The 24661-nt window shown below is 46.0% G+C and overlaps 1 protein-coding gene across 2 annotated transcripts in view; it reads left to right on the forward strand.

Moving 5' to 3' along the window:
• RBM6 (RNA binding motif protein 6) overlaps positions 1-24661 on the forward strand; it is a 102242-nt gene that overhangs the window by 9072 nt on the left and 68509 nt on the right. For both annotated transcript variants that reach the window (XM_019547526.1, XM_019547527.1), the window contains exons 2-5: positions 9809-9907; positions 12585-13905; positions 14609-14698; positions 15846-15915. In XM_019547526.1, coding sequence (XP_019403071.1) covers positions 9864-9907; positions 12585-13905; positions 14609-14698; positions 15846-15915 — 1525 coding nt within the window. In that variant the 5' untranslated portion in view covers positions 9809-9863. The remainder of the gene's footprint in view (positions 1-9808; positions 9908-12584; positions 13906-14608; positions 14699-15845; positions 15916-24661) is intronic.

A 24661-nucleotide genomic window follows, 5' to 3' on the forward strand; every position in this document is an offset into this window, starting at 1 on the left:
TAGCCTCAGGAGGTCTGCTAGGTCCCTGGAAAGCCACAGGGGCTGCAGTTCCCTCTTGCTGCCTTTCCTCCGAGATGGAATAGACTTAGCGATCCTCAGTGCACAAGCTCCCTTGAGGAGCAACCACTCCTCTTGAACTCCTCTCTCCCTGGGGTCATGGTTCCTTAGGGCCTCCCTGACAAGCCTGAGCTTGTCAAAGTCGGCTTTTCTGAAGTCAAGAACTTGTGTGTTGCTGACTGACTTGCCAGCTTTACGGTGGATGGTGGTGGTGATCAACTTGTGGTTGCTGTCACCCAGCTTCCCATTGATCACTAGGTCGCTGATTTAGGTCATCCCCAGGAGCCAGTACCAGATCGAGCAGCACTTTGCCTCTTGTTGGCCCATAGACTTCTTGAGTCAGGTAGAGGTCATCCACGCAGGAGAGGAAGCTTTGTGACCGTTTGGATTTTGCTGAGTGATCCTCCCACGAGATGGGCAAAAAAAAAAAAAAAAAAATCTGGGTGACAGACCGGAACTGGCTCACCAGTTGATTGGATTCGTCTGTGGCTTCCCCTATGGCATTCTACACGGGGCCAAGTCCCGCCCACTCCTTTGTGGGGTAGCTCCCACCTTTACCTGCCCCATGCCCACTGATGGCCCCAGCCTTGGCCAGTGTACACAGCTTCCTAGCAAGGCTGTTTTCTACCTACCTGGCTGCCTGCAGATGGCTACTAATTGAGCCAGATGGCTGAGTGAGTAGAGGGTGGCTGGGAGCTGGAGCCCAATGTGCTGGGGTAGGAGCTGACTGGGTGCACCTTCCCTCCTTGGCCTCCCCCCGTTTGGCTGGGCATGTGGTACCCCATGCTACCTGCTGCCTGGAGCTGCTCAGGAGGGAGGAGGAGCTTCTGGGGGTTGGGGAGCTGAGCAGTACCCAGTCATACACCAGATTTACCAGCTGAAGGCAGCTGTATCAGAAATCGGATCTGTATCGGCTGATATGCCTCTGTAAATATTGGCTCTTGGTATTGGCCCCCAAAATCTCTATCAGTGCACCCCTAATCCTTTTTTTTGTGGCTTGGTCACTTAATATTTCTGTGCTTCAATTCTCCACCTGTAAAATCGAATAAGTAGAGGTGCACTGATGCATCAGTCCGATATTGGATTGACAATGATACAAAGAAAATTGACTATATCATAAATTGCCCTTATCGGGCTGATAATTTGGCAATTAAATGGCCCATGCATGCATGCAGCCGCAGAGCAGCGCAGCACAGCACAGGCAGCGAGGAGCACAGCCTGGTAGTGTGGATTGCTGCCTGGTCAGTCTGGTGTGGTAGAAGGGGAGGGGCGAAGGGGGGCAAATCAGTGCCCCCCTGTGGTGAAGTAGGTTGTGGGGGTGGGGCTGGGGCAGGGGCTGGGGCAAGCACTGCACAGCTGGGGCAGGCATGGCATGTCTGGGGGGGATGGGATGGCTCACACCACTTGGCCAGGAGCCTCTGGTCCAGCAGCTCGTCCGGTGCTTGTCCACTGTCCCCCTGGACAAGCTACAGCTCCATGCTATGCCTGCCTCACCCTGGCTGGGCAGGAATTGCCCTAGCCTCACACCCTCCCTCATTGTGGGGGGCGTTGATCTGCACCACAGCCCGTTCCCTCCTTCCTCCACACCAGACTTACCAGCTGGAGGCAGCTCTCCACACTGTTGGGCTGGGTATCGGAAATCAGATTGGTGTTGGCAGATATGCCTCCTTAAAAACTGGCTTTTAGTATTGGCTGTAAAAATCTCTATTGGTGCACCGCTACAAATAATACTGTCTTGCCTAAACATTAACTTACCACCCTTGTTGACTTCAGACAGTGTATTGGTGGATTTAATATGACTAACAGTTATCACTTGCACACTGTAGTCAAGGAAGTTCCTTCATTCTTAGGTAGAGGGTCTGTGGAGTAGGATATTAACAGATTGGTATGCATGCTTCGTGTTTTGTCTGCTATCAGAAGGCCTGAAAGTTTAGGGGAACAGCGGTGTTCTTTTGTATGACATCAGTCTTTTTATCCATTGTTTTGTTTCTCAAAATTATGCAAGCAGTATAAAACATGCAGTCTCTGCAAGCTAAGTTGGCTGCATTAATATAGTCAGGGACACTTTCTCTTAGTTGCAGCTGTCAGTTGTCAACTCTGTCAGTTATTCTTGGTGATCAGAACTGTCACAGACTTTTCTGGAGAAAGCAAATGCTTGGTATCTGCCCTGGATTTGGTAATAGCCGGCAACTCTTTAGAAATTCTGGCCCTCTGGGTAAGAAAAAGTGGGTGAGAATCCTTGCAGTGGTAGATAGCGGTAACTTGGTCTAGAAGTGTGTTTTTTGACCCTTCTCAAAATCTTGGCAAATACTGCTATTCTACCCTACCACTGGACTTCCTCTAAGAAGCTGTGGATGTATGTGCTGTTTGTTTGTATTGCTTCACAGTGAAATGAGTTTGTCTAGACACATTCTTAAGTGCATTTCTCCACCAGCTGAACCATGCAAGAACAATTACTTCAGTCTTCTATACTACCACCATTCCATGTGTCTAGAAGTGAGCTTGCTTATATGTTGCACCTAGCTGTTTAAGGTTAAAATCCATGCAAGGCATCTGCTGACATTGGTCAAATTATCTTTGTGCAGTTGCTACCATTAAGGTTAAAATACTTCCCACACCCTGCGACTCCTTTTGTTCTTCATCCTATTGGTTTTCTGGATAGTGCTCAAGCACTAAAGAAGCAACCTTGGGAATTTTAATTTAACTGCTGCTTTCTAAGAGCACTTGTTCCACTGCTGTAATACCCTCTTCTGCCTTTCCTTTGTGCTAGTCAGCTCTAACAGTCTGTCAGCTGTGAGATGCCACATTGTTTTGCTTGTTACCTGAACCCTGCTTAAAGTGGGTTCAGGGTTGAGATGTATAAGGAGATGCAAGAGTTCTACTCTATAAAGTGCATTTATTGCGAGAGAAATGCATTGTGTTGACAGGCAACGAGCTGGGTATCTTGCTAAGCAGATGTTCTGTCTCAGAGAGGGTTGATTAGACAGCCCTTGGGCTCTGTGGGACTGCATATCACCCCAGCAGTTTTGAAAGCATGTCCAGCCATACTTTTACACCCTTATCTTTTTGTTAGCTTACCTCCTTTAGTGCCTAAATATGGTTTATTATACTTTCCCCATATCTGTTATCTTAACTGTACCTTTACGCTCCCAATCTCTCTTCTCTCATTCCCATACAAGGTGTTTTTTTGTTATATCTTTCTCCCCCCAAAACAGAATTAAAGTTAACCTTAGTCATCACAAAGTTTTGTAACTTTTAGGCCTGACAAGCTAGAGCAAATAGTTGATAAGCTCAATTATTCTTATTCAGTAGGGCCTTGTTAAGTTTCTGGAACAGAGATGGAGGAGGGTGCAAAGGTGGAAAATGTGAATAGATGCTGACTAGCTTTTTGGCCTACATGCCCACCTATGCAAGTTCTTGTTCTAACTCCACACAGGCTATTAGACTTTTCCATCTAAGTTGCTATGAATTCTTTTGGTTGGTACCCTCAAACTCCTCTCCTTCTTGGTTATTACCACTTGAAAAGCTGTCCTTAAGTGTGAACCTGTCATGATTTTGGGCTTACGGGTGTTTTATAATCTACCCTGGAAGTCTTTTCAAGGGTTTATTTGTGAACTTTACAACTTTCTTGATTAGGATTATGCATAAACATAATGCCTATATAGTACTGTATTTACCTGAATCCAAAATGACTGAATTTAAGACAACCCTCCAATAATTAAATTCTATACATGGAAAGCTTATAAATGTATTATACTTTCCAAGTATACAATTTAATTATGGAAGGGTAGTCTTAAATTCATCCCTCCCCTCCCCCTCCACTGCAACCGGTGAGGGGGGGCAGACAGTGGGGGAATCTAGAGGCCTGATCCCTTGCCTCTTGCTCCTTGCCTTCTGCTGCCTGTCCCTCTTGCTACTTGCCTCCCCCACTGTCTGCCTCCAATGCTTGCTGTTACAGTGGGGGCAGCTTCAGCCCAATCCCCAACTGGAGCTGCTGCCACTGCTCCTACTATCAGGCTGAGCTGAAGCCAAAGCAACCATGTGCTCCATGCCCTGGGCCAGAATCCTATCAACAGGGATCTGGGTTTTCCGTTTCCCATGAAAAATCAGTGTTTTTTCTGTTTTTCTCTTTTAACTGAGAACAAGGCAGATTTTCCCTGTTAATGGAGAAACACACAGATTTTCCATTTGTGCAAAGAGCTGTATGCTGGCTGGCAGAGTTCCAGCCTGCAAGGAGCTGGAGGGGGCAGGAGAAGGGTGGTCAGGCATGGGGGCACCACATGTGCTCTCACACATGCATATGACCCCCATGCAGTCTGAAGAGCAGCTCCCACAGGTAAGTCTGGGGGGTGGGGAGAGGAGGAAGGAAGGGGATGGGAAAGGATTGATGTCTTCATAGGGAGGGAGGGAGTTGGACAGGTCTGGGGCTGCTGCCCAGCTGTGTGGTGTGTGGGACTTGGCCAGGATGTGCGACTACAGAGCATAGACAAGGGGGGGCGCGTTCCCTACTGCTGTGTGCATTCCTAGGGGAGCGGCAGGGGTGGGTGTGGGCTTGGGCTCCCTGCCCTGCTACCCTCTCCTGGGGACCTCCACAGCCCAGCGGGCAGGGCAGAGCAGGGCCAGGAACTCCATGTTGCCATGGCAAGGTGTCCTTTGCCCATCTGGCAACAGAAGGGGCAGTAGCACTGAGTTGTACCCCTTGCTGCTTCCAGACGGGCAGGGGATGCCTCACCAGGGTGGCACTGGGCTCCCAGCAGCAGCACCGAGTTTCCCTGCCCAGCCGTGCTCTGCCCTTCTGGGTCCTACCTGCTGGGCCATGGAGGCCTGGGAGGAAGGCAGCAGGATGGGGAGCCACGAGCCTGCAGTGGGCAGCCTGCTCCCTCCTTCCCAGGCTACTCACTGGCAGTGTTGCGTGTTGGTTGGGGAGCCAGGCTCCATGCTCCACTCCCCACTTGGGCTGCAGCAGCTGCTGCTGCCTCCCACAGGTGGCAGCTGGGGTGGAGGACAGGGGGTTGTGGACACAGGTCCCTGGCCCCATAGCCCTGGCAGTTGGGGGGCCCCCTCTGGCAGGGCTGGGGGTCAGCAGGGGTCTGTAGGTGGGGAGTGAGGGGCCTGGACCTGCATCCCGGTGACCTGGGCGGAGAGGAGGGGCAACTCTGATTTTTTTTTTTTTCTTTTTTTTCCCATGATAATAAACGCAAAACCAAATACCAAGATTTATAGGTACTTAGAATTGATTTTATTACAGTGATTAAGGCACTGGTAAGCTTCAAAATTACTTTAAATTGTAAATATATTTCATAGTTTCATAGTAGCTAGGGTCAGGTGGGACCTAAACAGATCATCTAGCCCATATTAGTAAAGCATTGTGTTCTCTGTGGTGTGTGTGTGTAGTGGTGTTTCATTTTAATTGCTGGTTTGGGAAGGTTTAATAAGAGAATCTGTGATTGATTTTTTTTTTTTTTAATCAGAACTTGTGATTTTTAAACAGAAAACCAGGATCCTTGCCTATCAGAGTGAGAGGGTTAATTTTCGAGGGGCGGGGGAGAAGCTGTAGCTCCAACCCTGCATCAGAGCCCTAATTAGACCTATAGAAGCTGCCTCCTCAACCACTTTCTCCTTGAATCTAAGATTAGGGGTTCCTCCCTCTTCACCCCCATGTTAAGTGGGGAAAGAAAACCTAATTTTGCATTCAAGTAAATACGGTATTTTAAGTGTGTGTACTCCTTGATAGTAGAGTAAACTTGGTAGATCATTAAAATGGAAATGCTTTCCTTACTTAGCCAGTAAAGTGCCTTTAGGAAGAATTGTGCCTGTCTTTAACATTGTCTGTCTTGGTTTTGTTTTTGTTTGGTTGGTTTTTGTTGTTTTTAAAAAACAATGGCTCTAGTGATTTTTAGACTGCTAGTGTTTTCTTCTGTATAATTGGATGTAAATGTCACAGTAATAAAGAATGCTATTAGTGATGTTAATTAAATACATATTAAATTGCTGTTCCATGCCATATTGACAGGCCAGTTAAAAATATGAGCTGTCTGAGACTGAGCATGAAAGGAGAAGTTTAATTGTTGCACCTATGTAAGCTAATACGTGTATTAATACTTCACCTAGATTCATGGGTGGAAGGCAGGGTGCATTTGCACCATATAGACTAGTCAAAGTAGAGAGAGATAGCTTCAGCCTATGAAAGCCTGTGCTCACTTCATCAGGTGCTGTGAAAGGACCTGCACAAAGCAGTGGATAAGGAGAGAGAAATTTGAATGCAAAAGACAAGGCAGTGGGAGGGGGCAGTGCTGGCAAGGCAAACAAACAAGCAGTAAACCCATAGGAACAAAGTAGTCACAAAAGCTAGCCCAGGTAAGGGGTTAAGAAACCCTTTAAACTATGCTTAATGCAGTCCAGCCTGTTGATCATATTTATTGTTCTGCAGTTTCCCATTCAAATTGGTTTTAGAAGTTTGTTGTCTGAGAACAACCACCCTCCTGTCAGTGATGGAGAGATTGAAGTGTTCTGACACAGGCCGGCATGCCTTTCTGCAGCTGATGTCAAATCGGTGTTCATTCATTGTCATGTAGGAATCACACCATCTGTCCAGTGTAGACAGCAGAGGGGCACTGTAAGCAAGTGATGGCATATATGACAATGGTGGAGTTGTAAGTGAATGAACCTTGGATGTTGTAATCCACATTATTTGGTCCAGTGATGATGCAGTCTATATTGATGCTGGGGCACAGAAAGCATCTGGGTCCATTGCAAGGCATCGTGCCTTGGTGAGACTGGGAGTTAAGTGGCCTGTTGCTTGAGAAACATTGGGGTTGGGAGGCTGTAAGCTAGGACAAGTTTGTCCCCCATGACTACTTTGAGACAATTGTAGAATCATAAGAAAAATAGGGCTGGAAGGTACCTCCACAGGTCATTTAGCCCAGCCCCCTGCCTGAGGCAGGATCCAAACCATCCTATACAGTCCACAATATAAACACTACATAAGACCTACCGTCAACCCTGACACAGTCCTAACACCCTCACCTGCCACAGGTAAAGCAGGGGAACCATGACAGCCTATGTCCTGCTTCTATGAAATGTTGTCAGTACATGCTCAAAAGATCCTGGAGAGAGGGCTGTGGACCCCACTACAGAGGAAGGGAAAAACCTCCACAGTCTATACCAATCAGCAGAGATGTGGGTTTTCCAGAATATTTTCCAATGCCCTAAATAGAGTGTGATCTGATTTAGCGTATTTATTTGACTTAAAACTAAAAAAGTACCGCTGTGTTAATTTTATGTCCCAATAGTATTTGAACTGAAATATTTGATTAGGAAACAAAAATAAGTACAGCACACTTAATGTGGTTTAAATGTTATATTCAAACAAATTCAAAGCTTTATGTGGAAAGACATTATTTTTATTGTAATACTTGTAATAAAAGACAGTACACAATAGCGTGTACTTCCCTTACATTGTTTGTTTAAATTTAAGGAAAAAAATGAAGACCCTGAAAACTGTTCATACGCTAATTTTAGTGCACCCAAAGAACTGTGCATGACATGCTGTGATTGTCCACCCATCTATTTCAACAGAGTTTAACTCTCTTCCACTGAGGTCACTGCAGCACCTCCGGTTTCACTGTCACGACCTGTAGAATCACTTACATGACTAACTCCATTTCAGAGCCAGATTGAGGCAAATCTGATTCAGAACTTGAACCACATTTTCTTTCGCTAAAGAATGGTTTTACCAATGAGTCTATGGGCAAGGGCAACTTATCATAATTGGCAGAGGTTATTGCAGGGCCCCTGGCATGGCTTTGAGTGCTCGTGGTGCTCTGGCCAGGTGCCAGATGACTGGAAGAAAGCCAACGTGGTCCCCATCTTTAAAAAGGGAAGGAGGGAGGACCTGGGCAACTATAGGCCCGTTAGACTAACTTCAATCCTGGGGAAACTCTTTGAGAAGATTATCAAGGAGCACATCTGTGATGGGCCAGCATCAGGGATGATGCTCAAGGGCAACCAGCAGGGTTTCATTAGGGGCAGGTCCTGTCAGACCAACCTGATTGCCTTCTACGATCAGGTCACAAAAGCATTGGATGCATGTGTTGCAGTGGATGTAGTCTTCCTGGATTTCAGCAAGGCCTTTGACACCCCATTCTCATTAAAAAACTAGGTGACTGTGGCATTGATGCCTACACAGTCAGATGGATTGCAAATTGGCTGAAGGGTCGTACTCAGAGGGTAGTGGTGAACAGGTCATTTTTGACCTGGAGGGAAGTGGGCAGTGGAGTCCCCCAGGGCTCAGTCCTTGGGCCCACGCTGTTCAATTTCTTATTGGTGACTTGGACGATGGTGTCAAAAGCAGCCTGTTCAAATTCGCTGATGACACCAAGATTTGGGGTAAGGTGGGCATGCTAGTAGGGAAGGACAGATTACAGCAGGACCTGGACAGGTTACAGGGGTGGGCTAATGAAAACTGGATGGGTTTCAATACAGACAAGTGCAGGGTGCTGCACTTGGACAGTAGGAATCAGCAGCACACTTATAAGCTGGGAAACTCCTTCCTTGAGAGAACGGTGGCAGAAAGAGATCTTGGATTCATTATTGACTCCAAGATGAACATGGGCCGATAATGCAAGGTCACGGTCAGTAGGGCTAACTGTACCTTATCGTGCATCCATAGATGCATCTCAAGCAGGGCCAAGGAGGTGATCCTCCCCCTCTGTGCAACACTGGTCATGCTGTAGCTGGAGTACTGTGTCCAGTTTTGGGCCCCAGGCTTCAGGAGGGATGTGGACAGCATTGAGAGGCTCCAGAGAAGGGCCACCCACATGATTCTGGGACAGCAGGGCAGACCCTATGAAGAGAGGCTACGGGACTTTAACCTATTCAGCCTTCACAAGAGAAAGCTGAGGGGGGACCTGGTGGCCATCTGTAAACTCACTAGGGGGGACCAGCAGGGTTTGGGAGAGACCTTGTTCCCTTGAGCGCCTCCTCCGGAGTAACAACGAATAACAGCCACAAGTTGTTAGAGAGTAGTTTTAGACTAGACATCCGGAGGCACTGCTTCACAGTCAGGGCGGCTAGGATCTGGAACCAACTTCCACGGGAAGTGGTGATGGCTCCTACCCTGGGGGTATTTAATAGTAGGCTTGACATCTACCTGGGGTCATTTGAGCCTGGTTTTCTCTCCTGCCCAGGGCAGGAGGTTGGACTAGAAGGTCTACAAGGTCCCTTCTGACACTACTTCTATGAATCATCATACTTCATCTTCTTCACTAATTGTGCTCCTGACTGATTCTCCAGAAGCAAGAGCTTATGAGAAATAGAAACAAGCTTAGCGGTGCATTCATTTGTTAGTCTGTTCTTTTTTGTCTTGATGGGTGATGCAGTAAACTTGTTCACTGATGTGGCGTCGTGTTGGATCAAGTGTGAAGACTTCTGATGGCAACGGTCAGGGGTTAGGTGGCAGGACTTCCGGTCTCAAGGTTTTGACCGGGGCGGGGCAGCTGTTCAGTGGTCGGATTCTTTGAGGCCCTCGACAGCTCACGTAAAGTCGTGAAGTGGCCCTCCAGCTGAAATAATTGCCCATCCCTGTTGTAAGTTGCCCCAGCCAGGGGCTGTAGGAGACAGCCAGAGGGACCGTTGTCCTTGTCCCTGGGAGGTGGGGTAGGGCTCAGATACAAAAATATTTACAGTGCTTAGGTGATAGTTTTCTAGGGTTATTTCTTTGTCTAATGGCATATGGATATTTTTCCTACAGGTTCTGTTTGAGGTTTTTTTTGGAAAGAGTTTCCATTTCTGGAAGACAAGGAAACATGTGGGGTGACCCTCGACCAGCCAACAGAATGGGCCATTTCCAGTAAGTATTTGAATTTGGACTTTATATTTCAAGGGTGCTTTTTTAATGAAAAGTTTAAAGCAATGTGGGCTGTGACATTATGTTCTGTCTGAAGCATCCAGGCATTACTGTATAACAAAGTGACAGGTTCCGAACCACTCCTCTCCCCCACTCAGGGAGATGAGGGTTTGCAAAGTATCCCTGGGATGCACAGAGCTGGAACAAACAGAACATCTCTGTGATTCTGCAGAACTAATTTGGGGGTGGGCAATTATTTGGGCCAGTGCACCACATAAGGAGTTTTGGTGAGCTTTTGTGGACCAGGTCAGCACACCCCAGCATGTAACGGCTCACCAAAACTCCTGGGGAGCTTGGCTGGGATGGGTCTGCAGGCAGGTGGGGAGCCGCATCTGGGAGCAGGGTGGATAGGTTGGGATGGTGCTGGGATCACAGGCTGGTGACAGTGCAGGGCCGGGGCCCCATGGCAGGGCTGTAGTTCATTGCCTGCATGCCCCTGAGACCGATGTAGCTTCTGTGGGCAGGAGTATGAGGGGAGCAAATTGGGGCTCTACCTTGGGCCCCAGCCCCACACTGTGACTACCCAGCGATCCCTGGGTCTCCATGCACTGGTGCCTCAGGCTGGCAGGGAGCTGTGTCTGGGGTTGTAGCTGAGATCTTGGGGCAGTAACAGTGTGCGGCTGGAGCCCAGGGCAGAGCCACAATCTGCTCCCTGCATGCCCCTGCCTCCAGTACCCATACCTGTCGCAGGGGTGTGCGGGCAGTGGATTGTGGCTCGGCCCCGGCCACACTCTGTCACCACCCTGCAATCCTGGCCTTGGCTGCTCGTTCTGCTCCCAAACACCATTCCCTGCATACCTGTGGTCTCATCCCATCTGCCCAGCTGCCCCCACTGCCTACACAGGTCCTAACCCTGGTGGTGGATGTGGGGTACATTGGGCCTGGGTCTAGCAGCAGCAGCTGGAAGGAGCTGTTGCCAAGGCTGCTGGAAAGCGAGTCTGGCCACTGCATTGCTCCAGCTCCTCTGTGCACCCCGGAGCAGTGGGACTGGCAGCCGGGGCTGCCCCCTGTATCTAGGCTGGGAGGGACCCTCTGTGGGCCAGACAGAATCCCATAGTGGGCTGGATCTGGTCTGTAGGCCATATTTTGCCCACTACTGTTCTAAGTGCCTGCTGTGGCTTTTATTTCAAAGATCACTACTTTTCCAGTCAGCCATTCAGGGATGGTCATGATCCCCATGGGTGCCTGTAATTGTGCAGGGAGGCTGCTCCAACACGCTGTAATTACAGTGCATCAGAGCAGACTTGATTAATCAAATCTAGATTAATAGACTCTGCTGGAGCGTACTAATTAGCATGCCTCCAGCAGCCTCTACGTCTCGTGCATTAGTGTCCCAATGCTTCAAAATGGCAGCAGGACTGCTTTAAGTAAAGTTCATTGAACGAGCTTTAGTTAAAGCACTCCAGCTGGTATTTTGAAGTGCAGGGACACTGATACGCAAGACGTTGGTGCTTTAATTAGAGTAGCTCTTGGAGCCACTCTAAAGTACTCCCCCCCCCCCCCGACATCCCCGAGCACGTGTAAAAATGCCCCATTTGATTGGAGAAGTAGCACCTTATGAAGTAAAAGCACACAGTGCTCAACTGAAACTCTCTTGTTCTGGCAAACTTAGCATGTTGTGGACCTCCTCAATGGGAATGCTCTGCATTCAGATATTTGTCAGACTTTCCTCTTCATCTTGCTGTGAAATACTGTTTTTTTCATGATGTCTAAGATATTATGCAGGTACCAACACTGGCTTAAGCTGCCTGTTTTCTAGCACAACATTTTTTTCCAGCTTTCTGGAAAGTCTTACTGATTTTTTTTTTTTTTTTTTTTTTTTTCTCTCTCTCTCTGTCTAAGGAGAACTGTTTCTAACATTTCTGCTCCACTCATTGCCAATTTCCAAAAATATGCTTAAATGTAAGGAAGATATACATGCCTGTGGGCTTTAATATACACCTGACTTTGACTCTAGATGTTGCTAAGACCTCTGGGAATTTTAAATATTATAATGTGGATCCTCTTGGATCACAATATCTTTCTTAGTTTTACATATACCTGCAGTTTCGTAACTTCTGTTATGTCTCTTGTGTGGATTGAGGGTTTAAGCTACTGTGAATACTAGAGAGAAATTTCAGAGCATACAGCTAAAGATGTGGGTGTACAATAAGAGTCCTGGGGATGTTAGAGCTGTCCTCAGATATGAAAGACCAGCACAATAGAACACTTTACTCATTTTGCATTTCTTTTGATCGTCTTTGAGAGAACCTTGTCAAAGCTGGTTGGTTTTACTCTAGCATTGTATTGATGATGATTACACAAATGTACTACTTGAGGGAACCTTGCACAGCTCCCTAGCCATATACAGTTCAGGATTGTCAATTGCTACCATCACTAATCCATTAATATTGCAGGTATTTCCTGTTGAGTGCTTCTGGAAATTGTGGTGAAATGGGAGCACGCGAGTTTTCTTTCTCACAACTGTCGTATGCTGCCTCATCTTAAACTGCCAAACATCAATATCTTCTGCGGATCTTAGACTGTTACACAACTCTATAAAGGGTTAGAGAAGAATGTGCTGCTGTGTAGATTGCAGACTCTGAGCGTGTTATGAATAATACTGTCTTTATTTCTACAGTGGGAGCCAAGAAGAAAGGTTTGCTCCCGGGTGGAACAGGGAATATCCTCCTTCCCTTGATAGTCTTGCTCAAGAAAGACACTCTGGCAACTTCTCTGGCAGAGAATCACTTCCTTTTGATATCCAGGCAGTCACAGGCCACCTCAATCCTCAGTTTGCCAGCAGAGAGGAAACTTCTTTCAGCTTTGGAGCTAGAGATGGACCACGTAGTGACTTCAGAGGTGGGGAGGGGCATCATGATTTCAGGGGCAGAGATTTCCCACCATGTGACTTTCAAAACAGAGCTGATTCACAGCTGGACTTCAGAGGAAGGGAACCTCCCGCTTCTGAATTCAGGGGCAGGGAAATGTACTCAGGAGACTTCCGGCATAGGGAGGGGCTACATATGGACTTCAGGGGTGGAGAAATTTCTTCAATGGATTATAGAAATAGGGAGGCATTCCGTATGAATTACAGAGATAGGGAATCTCATACAATGGATTATAGGGGAAGAGATGAACCCCCATCAGACTTCAGGGGTAGGGGTTCATTTGATCTGGACTTCAGAGGTCGAGACGGATCTCATTCTGACTTTAGGGTAAGGGACATGTCTGAGTTAGACTACAGGGGTAGAGAGCATTCCTATCCAGATTTTAGAAATAGAGATGTACCCGATTCGGACTTAAGGTGCGTGGGTACATCTGATCTGGATTTCAGGAACAGGAATATACCACCTTCAGACTTCAGAAATAGGCATAGGTCCCGGTCTGATCAGGATTTTAGGGGCAGGGATGTTGCTTCTTCTATGGATTTCACGGACAGGGAGATGCCCCCTGTCAACCCAAGTCTTACAGATTTTAGGCAGAGTCAGTCTACGGTACCTTTAGCAGACAGAGAGCCCTCTGGTGCAAGTGGCAACAAAAGAGAGGAGTCTGCTACTCTAGACAGACCTTCGTTTGGTGGACAAAAAGGAGAGTTTCAGCCTTCGGAGCCAAGAGCCAGAGAAGAGGAGTCCCTTGGACTGGGTCTTGAAACTGAAACGCCACTCGATTTCCAGAGTACCCATGGGCCTGTTCCCACTCTTCAGGACCAGGATGAGGTGCCTCAGAACTTTGCTAACAAGCAGCAGCTTTCTGGGGGTGAGCAGCAAGGAGGCGAGTCTACCCTTGAAGTAAAGGGAGAAGGTGACTTGGATTTCCTTGGAAGGCAAGATACAGACTACAGAAACATCGAGTATGGAGATGTAGATCACCGGGTGGCGGGGGTTCAACTGTTTGATTATGAGCATGGCAAGTCCTTTACAGAAGGAAAACCCAGCAAAGATTCTAGGCAAGACCTTCAGGTATGTGGTTTTATTGAAACTCTGAGCCATAACACATCTTTTTTTTTTTCTTTCTTACTTTTTCCTTACATGCTTTAAAGAATGGGGGGAGTTTCTATTTATGTCCTATGCTGACAGCTGTATCCTACTTTTCCTACTTTCTCTGAAAGCTGCTTCACTCTCCAGTTCTCTGCGCCTGCTCCCTTTCCATGAAACCTCTTTCTTGTCCATATTTAATTTAATTCAAAGTAATGTCAAAATAAATAAAAGAAGTTGGCTTTCAGTGTCTAAATGTCTAACGCTTATGGGGGAGCACATAAAAGACAGACAACAAATAGCCTACCTTTTGTTAAATTTTTTTTTATTGTCCTATGATCTTTTCAGGATTTGGGACTCTTGACAGGGACTGATTATTCTGAATTAGTTGGCATGTAGGCACATGTTTGTTCAGATTAGATTGAGACAATGACATTTTATCACATAATCTAAAATCCATTTGAAACGGATCTCCCTAAAGAGCTAGAGTAAGTTGCCCAGTAGGCTGTCTAAATCTAAAAAAATAGCATTACTTTGAAAAGGTTGTCTGAGGAATTTTCATTATGGTCTTTGAGCAATTTTCATTATGCTCCCTGTGTTAGAATTTTGCTCTGCATTACTGTTCACTATTTTGTCTTTTGGACAAGTATGCCTTATTTTTCAAACCATCTTGATTTCTAACATTAAGGACCAAGATTACAGGACCTGTCCCAAAGATGTAAAACCAAGCAAACTCATTCGGTTAGGAGGAGTGCCTGAATCTGCCACAAAGGATGATGTAAGTCATTGTTTTAATACTTCCAAAATCTATTTACCCATGTAGCAAAAGGGGTTTTACCCTCCTATGTACTGCAGGTAGTTACTAGCATATTCAGAAACAAACTTACTCATCTTCCCCCAAGAAAATCTTTATATCTATTTAAACAGAACAAAACCAAAAAGCCCAAAATTACCAGTCTGAAATTTTCAGGTCTTTTGTTTCTAAGTGATATGCTGAGTAGAGCTTACCTCATCTCCTCAGGTTTATTTTCCACATTTTCCTATCCAGGTTTGGAGCTGATCAATAGTAATTATTATGGGTAGTTCTGATTTGACTGAGTGGTGTGTAGAGGTTACATACCTGTTCTCTCACAGGTGGGGAAATGTAATTAATATTGGCTTGATAGTTTAAACCATTTTGGTGGTCCCAAGGCATTAATTTCCTTTTCTGTCAAGGCTGCCTCCTTCATCTACATTCATCTTAGTCATAAATGCAGTTAACGTCCAAGGGAGTGACAGGCTGCTCCATAGTGAATAGCTAGGAATTGCTAATATAGAGATGTCGTTTTCTATCTTGTACTGTATTTGATTGTAGTAAAAAAGCCAACTCTGCTTCCCTGAGGTGGCAGAAATTACCTCTGTAAAGCTTTCAGTTTGTCCCATGGTATGTTTTACAGTTATTCCAAACACTGGACCTGTTATCTTTAACACTCTTTGCTTAGACCTTTGGTGATTGTCAGGTGATTACAGAGATCTGGCTACCTTGAAAATTTGTGAGAATTTTCTTTGCTGTAACTTTCATCAGAGGCCCTATCAAGACCCAAACTGTCTCCAAGATGATGAGCAATCACTGATTTTAATAATGAAAAAGAAGTGGTCGGGGAGGATTGCAGTTCATTGAGGAGATTAAAACCAACATAACACTATGTAACAAACCTTTTGCATTGTAGCTAAAACAGAATTCAGCTGTGTTCATCTTCACAAAGCAGTTCGCAGATTTGAAGGGGACTTGGGAGACCATGTCGAAGAACACTTGTCCAAAACTAATAGAAATCTTAGAATGTGTTAGGTAGTACTGCATTGTAAATATGTTGCCTTTCCAGAACAATCTATATTTTGGTATTTGGTTATGAATAATGCAGATTTTTGGGGCTTTTTTCCCGTAGATTCTCAGTGCTTTCCGGGGACCTGATGGAACGCGTGTGAAAGGCCTGCGCCTGAAAGATTACTGTTCAGGTGAGTGTGTGGACTTTTTCAACACCTACAAGACTGGTGCTCACTTAGATTTTCTTTTTTCTTTTTTTTTTTTTTTAACTCCTTGATGTCATAACCACACACATTTTAAATCCACAGTACCTATTGAGTCATATAGTGTGTCCCCTTCCTACCTTCAGGATTGATGGCATCAGTCACAGATGTGGTAGTTCTGAGGTTAAGCACCTGCACTAGTTCCACAATAGCCATGGGGGCTAGACTGGGAGTGACAAAGTGCACCAAGGCTGTTCTGATGGACCCTTTCACAATTAAAATAACTTTTCACACCAGTGTTGTCTAATAAAACTAGTTATTGGGCAATATTTTTTCCTGTTCATGAGGCATTGACCTCTGGAAAAAATTCTCTGCAAATAGTAGTCTTCTGAGAAGACCTTGTAACGTTGATGGATACAGCTGTTACATCTCATAGATGTGAAACTTGGGACAAAACCTAACTTTTTTAATCACTCTAAGTACTGGATCAGGATCGATTTCCACATCTCTACCTATCTGTCTTGGTTCACATTGCTTTGCTTCTCACTTGTATTCAGAGGAGTCTTGCACAGGAAATCTTTTATAAGGTTCCTTTCTAGGGAACCACCTGGCTGAATCTGCCTGCCTGCCTGCCTGCCCAGACCAGCGGAGCAGGAGCAGGAGTGAGAGAAGGAGCTGCCGCTGGAGATGAGGGGAACAGAGCAGCACCTAGCCAGCTGCAGCTGCACCAGGAACAGCCCTGCCAGATGCTGCACACACTGGCTGGTGCTCAGGCCAGCGGGGCTGTCCTGCTACCTTTGCTTCCAGCTGCAGCTGCTGCTGCCACACTGCTCTGGGTAGGTGTGCCCAGCATATGGAGCTTTGGCTCTAGCTTCTGGTTGCCTTCCACCCACTCCTCCCACTTGGCATAAGCAGCCACCTGTGAATGGGTGGAAAGCAGCTGGGAGCAGGAGCTGGAGCCCCACATGCTGTGCAGGATCTGTCTAGCTGAAGCTTCCCCAGGCCTGCCTGGATCATCATGGGAGCAGCAGCTACAGCTGGAAGCGAGGGGAACGGAACAGCCCTGTCGGCCTGGGTCCCAACCAGTGCATGCAGCTTCCAGTGGAGCTGTTCCTGGTGTGGCTGCAGCTGGCTGGGTGCTGTTCTGCTGCCCTTGCCTCCCATTGACAATGTGAGCCCAGCTGGCTGCAGCCACATTGGAAACAGCCCCACCAGAAGCTGTGTTCTGGCTGGAGCTGGAGGTTGTGGGCAGGAGCATGGCACAGGCTGCCCCAAGCAGGGGATGGCTTCATGTGGAGTGCAGCTGTCTACTGGGTGATCTTTGTTGCATGTGCCCCCCACCTCCCTTTCCCTCCCCTCACCCCTGGCTGGCTCCCAGGCAGCACCTCCACACATGCACGTGCCCCCTCCATGCACTCCTGCCATATCCCTCCTCCCTGCCAACAGGACAAGGTGTGTAGGGAGCTGATCACATCTGTCCTGCTCCCTGCCCACCCAAAGCCCCACAGGGAGTTTGAGTTGTGGTGGGGGTGGGGGGTGTTGATCTAGCCTGTAACTGCATCAAAACTGTACATGTGGTCCTTGGGGCCCAAATAATTGCCCACCCCTGTGTTAAAATCATACTAGCAGGGGTGGTCTGTAACGAGCGGGGGTGGTCATTGTAACCCTGAAAAAGGTAAAAGTTTCTGTGCTTGCTACTGCATTGTTTTATTACAAGTCTAGGTTGTTTACTGAGCACTTCGAGTCCTTGGGGTCAATTCCTTACTTATTTGCAGTTAAGGTGTAGGGGTGCACCAGTAAAGATTTTTTTGGCTGATACCAGTGGCTTATTATTAAATAGCCATATTGGCTTATATCAGTCTGATAGCCAACATGCAGCCTGGCCACTTGGAAACAAGTGTCCAGCTGGTAAATCTGTTGGGGCAAAGGTTGTGGGGGGGGCACAGATAGAGGCCCTGTCGATAGGAGGGAGTGGGATTGGGGCTGGGGCAGGAGCAGGTGCTGCCCAGCTAGTGTGGGGTGGACCTGCAGGCAGCTCATCCTGGGGGGAGTGGGGAGGAGGGACACCTCCCAGACTCTGTGCACACCCCTGAGGGAGCCATGGGGGGCATGTGCCCTCTGGATTTGTGTGTGGGGCTAGGTTGGACTGCCGGCTCTGGGCCAGGGGCTATGCCAGCCTTTTCCTGGTGGGGGCTGGGCTGGGGCTGCATTCAGGGCAGGTGGGGGTGGAGTGGGTGGCAATGGTGCTGGGAGAGAGGCTATGGGGGGCTATGGCAAATTTTGAGTTACAGCCCACTCCATAGCCCCTCCTCCCAGTGCTGCTGCTGCCCACCTCAAGCCAACACCCCCCCTCTCCCCCCTGGACAGGAAGAGACTGGCACAACCCCTGGCCCTGAGCCCACAGCAGGCAGTCCATCCTTACCCTGCACGCTAATCTGAGGGGCACATACCTCCCTCAGAGGTATGTGCAGAAGGGGGGAGCAACTTCCCACCCCATTCCCTGCAGCTCAGTCCTGTGCCCTGCTGCTGCTGGGCAGCACCTGCTCCACTCCCTCTGTGGGGGCCTCCATCATGGAACCCCCCCTCCATGCCCTTCCCCTCTGCCCCTTCCTTTCCCACCCACCCCCTCCCCCACAGCAGACTTACTGGCTGACCAGTGCTCTCGAAGCTGCTGTGCTGCATTCTTGGCCACACGCATGCTGAGGCTGCTCACTTCCATGTGGCATTTATTGGCAACATTATTGGCTACACTGGCCAAAAAAAGCCATTTGGCCGATAGTGTCGGTTTTCCTTTTATTGGTGCCAATCCGATATGGACTGATATCTTGATGCACCTCTATTCATTTCCCACAGTTTTATTAGCTAGGGGCAGAGAACCAGGAACAGCTGGGCATTTCACAAAACAAATCCTTTTAATGCATCTTTGGTTCTAGAAACTGAAAGAAGCTTTCTCACTTTTTCTGTGGTCCCCTGAATTATAGAGTGTACCAATGTGATGTTGCTTGCTTTTGCCCAACAAGCAGGATTCACAGAGGGTATCGTCAGTGCTTCTCTGCACCCTTCCATTTTCTTTAGGTAATGATATGGCATGGTTATCACCAAGACTTAAACAAATACAGTGAAATACAGCAATTGCAGAGCATGGAGGTTGTGCAAAATGGTTCTTTTTGGTATCCTTTATCAGAAATATCTCACTTCTTTTCAATCATATATACATTCCAAATTAGACTTCTCTTCACAGGTCTGGTGGCTGCTGCTGTTAGGAATTGACTTACTGCCCCACAGATTCAGTACTTGAAACTGCCAACTCTTGGTCATTCCTTACCCTTAAGGGTATCAACTTTCTTTACTAAATTCATTTTGTTTCAGTCTTTGTCCTTATCAGTTTGGCAAGAAATAAATTGTTTTTTATAAAATACATCCATGTGGTGGGAAGGGGCTGCTTGAAGTAGCTTCTGCTTTGAGGGCCATCTGAAACTGTAGTTTGATCCTCTTTCGGGAACTTGATTGGTTAATAGACTGGCTTTGTAGTGGCTGGTTTACAACCATGCAGAATTATTGTATGTCACATGACTTTTTCAGCAGTTTTATTATTTTAGCACTCTAACAGATTTTCTTTTCAATATATCCCAAATCTTAATCTCAACCATGTTGTTGGAGTAAACAGTAGTTGGAGATCTCAGAATTTGAGGTTCCCATGTTATTGACTTATCTCCCTCAATGACAAAAGAGCTTTATAAAACACTTAATCAGGTACCTAAAGAGATTAATAAATTTTACTTAATTAAAAAAATTACTGAGTTGAAGAGGGTTTATGAAATTGAACACACGGTTGAGTTTTTATGAAAAAACAAATATTTGGAAGTAGCAGTACCCTTGTGACTAGGACACTGCTCCTGCAGCTTAGGTGGGTCAAACTCAAAAGCAAAATTGTGTGGCAAACTTTGTTAGAGTATAGCTATAACTTCTGTAACATACCTACTTGTAATAAACTGGCCCATTAGCTGTGGTGTTGATTAAATACAGTATTTTGAATTATGCTGTGGAATAATGTTAAAACCCTCTAAGAGTGGATTGTGTATTCTCCTTTGAGTGTGTATCTGCTCTCCTACCAAAATTGATCAATTTAAATGCGTAATTGTGTTGGTAATATGTTTTGGAAAGAAGAATTACTGCAGATACAGGGAGAAAGAGGTTACCAGTAACTAATAGCACATTTGTAGAATCATGGAAATGAAGTTGGAAGGGACCTCTGGAAGTCATCTAATCCAACCCCATGCTCAAAGCAGGACCATCCCCAACTAGTTCTTCCCAGCCAAGCTTTTTGTCTAGTTGGGTCTTAAAATCCACTAAGGATGGAGATTCCACCACCTCTCTGGGTAACCTGTTCCAGTGTTTTACTACCCTCCTACTGAGGAAGTTCTTCTTAATATCCATGCTAAACTCCCCTTCCTGTAACTTGAGACTACTGCTCCTTGTTCTGTCATGTGTCACCACTGAGAACAGTTCAGCTCCATCCTCTTTTGAACCCCACTTCAGGTAGTTGAAGGCTGCTATTAAATCCCCTCTCCGTCTTCTCTTCTCTTGACTAAATAAGCCCAGTTTCCTCAGTGTTTCCTTGTAAGTCACATGCCCCAGCCCCCTCACCATTTTCGTTACTCTTCGTTGGACTATCTCCAACTTATCCACATCCTTTCTGTAATGCGGGGGGGGCCTCAAAATTGGACACAGTACTCCGCATGTTGCCTCACCAGTGCTGACTAGAGGGGAACAATCACTTCCCTTGCCCTGTTGGCAGCACTCCTACTAATGCAGCCCAGTATGTCATTAGCCTTCTTTGCAACAAGGACAACACTGCTGGCTCATATTCAGCTTACTGTAGCCCTCAGGTCCTTTTCTGCAGAGCTGCTACCCAACCAGTCAGCCCCCAGCCTGTATTACTGTATGTGATTGTTCCATCCTAAGTGCAGAACTTTGTGCTTGCCCTTGTTGAACCTCATGAGAGTTCTTTTGGCTTAATCCTCTTAATTTGTATAGGTCCCTCTGAATCCTGGCCCTACCCTCCAGTGCGTCTACTATTCCCTCCCAGCTTTGTGTCTTCGAAAATTTCCCGAGGGTCTACTCTATGCTATCTTCCAGGTCATTGATGAAGGCACTGAACAAAACCGGCCCCAGGTCCAACCCCTGGGGCACTCTACTCGATACAAGCCATTGATTAGTACCCTCCGAGTCTGATGTTCCAGCCAGTTTTCTATGTACTTTACAGTCCATTCATCCATCTCATGCTTCCTTAGCTTGCCTGCGAGATTCAATTTGAAGTAGGCTTTCCATAAGTAATGATCAGATTGGTTGGAAGTTATAAGATAACAAATATAGTAAAAAGGTCAGCTGGCTCTCTCAAAATCAGTGACCCTGCTCTGCGCCTTTTGCAAGACTAGTTTGTATGTCAAAATGTACGTAGTTAGTTATTCATTCTTAAGATTAACAACTTGACTTGTTTATAAACATAATCTTAAAAATGATAAAATGTAAGAAGGGAGGCATATTTCCATCTCTATACATACTGATCATGGAACACTACCTTACAGCGAGCTTTATTTTTGTTGTTGTTTGGATTCTGGTGCTCTCTTCCTTAGACTGTTGGCCCATGACATATGCAAAACAGTAAAACACTTTCTGTGCCTTTTTTTTTAAAGGGGGAAGTAGAAGGATAAATCAAGATAACTGGCTTTACAATGCTATCTGACTTTCAGCAAAAAAGCTAGCACTTAGATGAGCATCTTATATCCAAGCTAAAATTATTCTACCCTGTTACCCTCCACAATGCCAACTGATTCTGAGCTCCAAGTTGGGTTTTTGGAATGCTCTGTATGGGCAAGGTAAAGGGACTGAGCAAATACATTGGTACGGAGGTTTTTCCAACCTAATGGTATAGAATAATGTTGGCAGATATAATCATAGTGTAGGGTAAGTAATCTAGATTGTTGGCTCCTTCTTTGATTACACCTTTTTCAGAGTCTTGGTTAGTGTTTCTTTAAGAACTGTATGCCATTTTATTCTCTATCGCCTTCTTTCGTTGATTGATGAGGAAGTGTTTACCCTGAGGTTGGAAAGTTGTGGAGCTTGTAGTAACATACCACCAGTCTATTTGTACCACATCTTCATTTCTTCCTATTTTATTTTCTGTAAATTTGAAATGGTGCTGAAACTGGCAGAAATTTGAAACTGAAAGTTTGTCCTTCAAAGGGAATCGCGCTGAACAGTCCCTCCTTTTAGTTGTCAGATCTTCAAATATTTTAAAACCCACTGTTCCTGCATTACTTTTTTCAATCTTTATTTTTTACTGTTTTGGCTAGTGTTTAAATGCTTCAATTTTTGTGTGCGTGTCTAGTGCCAACAGAGCATTTGGGATCACTGTACATATGAACAGCTCAATAGAGAGTGATGAGATAAATTTATTTTAAAAGGACTTTTAATGAATTGTGCTCCTTTTAAACAACTATAGTAATATTTGCCAAATGCAAAATTAATTCTAAGTAAATGAATGAAAGCATGAGATTGGTACTGTATAATCCATCTCAGCTTTCTGTTCAAATGAATTGTTGCTTCTTTGGAAAATCTCTGCAATGGAAAGAACATGGAAGGGGTGCTTTCTTCAACCAAAATTTGTATTAGGGTTGGTACCAGCAGTTGGGGAAGCTGTATAAGGGTGATGAGCCATAAGCAGAGGTTGCTGGTAGACCCCTGAGGTTGTTCTGGCTTGCTCTACAAGTGCATCTGGGGAGCCAAGAGGAGTTCTTCCAGAGCTGGGAGACCCTTGCGGAGGATGGACACATTGGCCGAGGTGGAGAGCGGAGCGCCCAGAGAGGAGTCCCATGAAGCGGAGCTGGAGGGATCAGGTGAGCCGGGGAGGAGATAGTGCTGGTTGAGGGAATGATAAGACCTATAGCAGCCTATTTTAAATATACCTTAAGTGGCTTGGGAGTAGAAAAAATTTGAGTGAGGAGGTTATGGGGTTTTGAGTCCGATTTTTAAAGGGGAGCTGATTTTTGAATATTTGGTTTGAAAGCCTGTGTTGGGTAATGAAAGGGAGAGCCTAAGAGCACTATACATTGAGCAACGGGAATATCTTCCCCCCCTTTTCCCCCCACCCTGCTTCTCCTGTTAGTAGAAATATTTGGGTGGGGGGGGTGGAACTGAGAAGTTTGACTGGATAACTGTTAGAGGTAGGAAGCATCCCAGAAAAAATAATCTGGGTACGACACTGCTATGACAGACCAGGGATGCTGAGTAGCCCCATGATGTATATACTGGATAAGGTGATATGAAACAATTGGGTGTTTGAGCTTTGAAAGGCACTTCAACCACAGTGTCAGAGTTACAGACTTCATCCTCAGAGCAGGAGGAATATATAGAGCAGTAATCTTCCCTGCTCATTGAAGGAGGATAGTTCAGTTGGGTACAAGTGTCTGATAATGGAAGGGGAGGGATATTTGTAATTGCCGATTTTGCTTTTGGTCTATAGGAAATTAATAGTATTGCCTATTAATTTGCATGAACTTCTTAGAAGCTGCTTTTAATATCAGCTGTTCTGCTTTGTTTGTTCTTGGTGGGTGTTCTAGATACCACTACTTTTTCCTTTGATCCCATTATACCTCTCTTTAGTGGCCCCGCCAGCTTTTTTTGCTTGTTGGCTCCACTGAGCACTGCTCTACTTACTCAGGTAAAGGGTGGGATGGAAGGTACAAGCTTTACATAGCTGTCTGCCTTCTCTGGCACCAAGCACATTGACTTTATGTTCATTCTCTATGGCCCTGGATATGTACTAGAAGGTGGGCAGTGCAATGCACTTCCCTTCCTATGCAACTTAAGGCAGTTCTTTCTAGGACTTGACCAAGAGAGTTGAACTTCATGGTCATTCTGCTTAACTGCTACCATATTGGTGCCCTTTCAGATTTTGATTAATAAGCTCTATAGGTAAACTCATGAAAGAGATTCTTTCTGGTGCAGTCTATCCTGTATATCGGACCAATGAAGTGAGTATCCATTAAGATTTTGAAATTTAAAATAGCATTCCCTTATAAGGCTTATTAACTTGGTAAGAGCTTGTAGTTTGAAGGCTAATAGTCGACACTTCCTTTGGGATTTTTTTATGTTTTTCTCTTCAGAATGAAGCATTCCCACATACTGGGACATATACTTTTCACCTTTTAGGGTGCATGCCAAGGTAGATGGGATCCTCTTGTTAAAGCAGAGCTCTTATGTTCTCAAGCATTCATTGTCCTTTTACTCTGGGGTGGGTTTTTTTTCCATATAACCTAATTCCAGCTCCCTCCTCCTATCCATGAGTGTAGCTGGGGAAGGTGGGAAGGAGAGGACTGACGGCATGCTTTAAGACTGAAGTCTTGCACCTTCACAACCTGCTGGTGTTTGTGTAATTGCACAAAGCATTGCTGCACCTTCCTGCCCTACTATCTCCTGAAGGCTTAGTGCTACTATTCTGACACTGCCAGTGCCAATAATACCTATGTTTGCATCCCATATCCTACATAGCAGTACAAAGCCAAGCTGCTGTTCTGGTCAGTGGGAATTGTTTTGTGAAGGGTGGACAAGTGCCTGACTAAACTGAACCTTTTTTTTGTTTCCTTTCAGAAGTGACTCAGGTTAATCCTTCTGAAGTATGGATTTGTGGCCTCCATTGGAAGCCTCACTGCAGAAGAGGTCTTGGTGCCAA

This window comes from Crocodylus porosus, unplaced genomic scaffold (assembly GCF_001723895.1).
Source record: "Crocodylus porosus isolate Cpor-Errol unplaced genomic scaffold, CroPor_comp1, whole genome shotgun sequence".
NCBI lineage: Eukaryota > Metazoa > Chordata > Crocodylia > Crocodylidae > Crocodylus > Crocodylus porosus.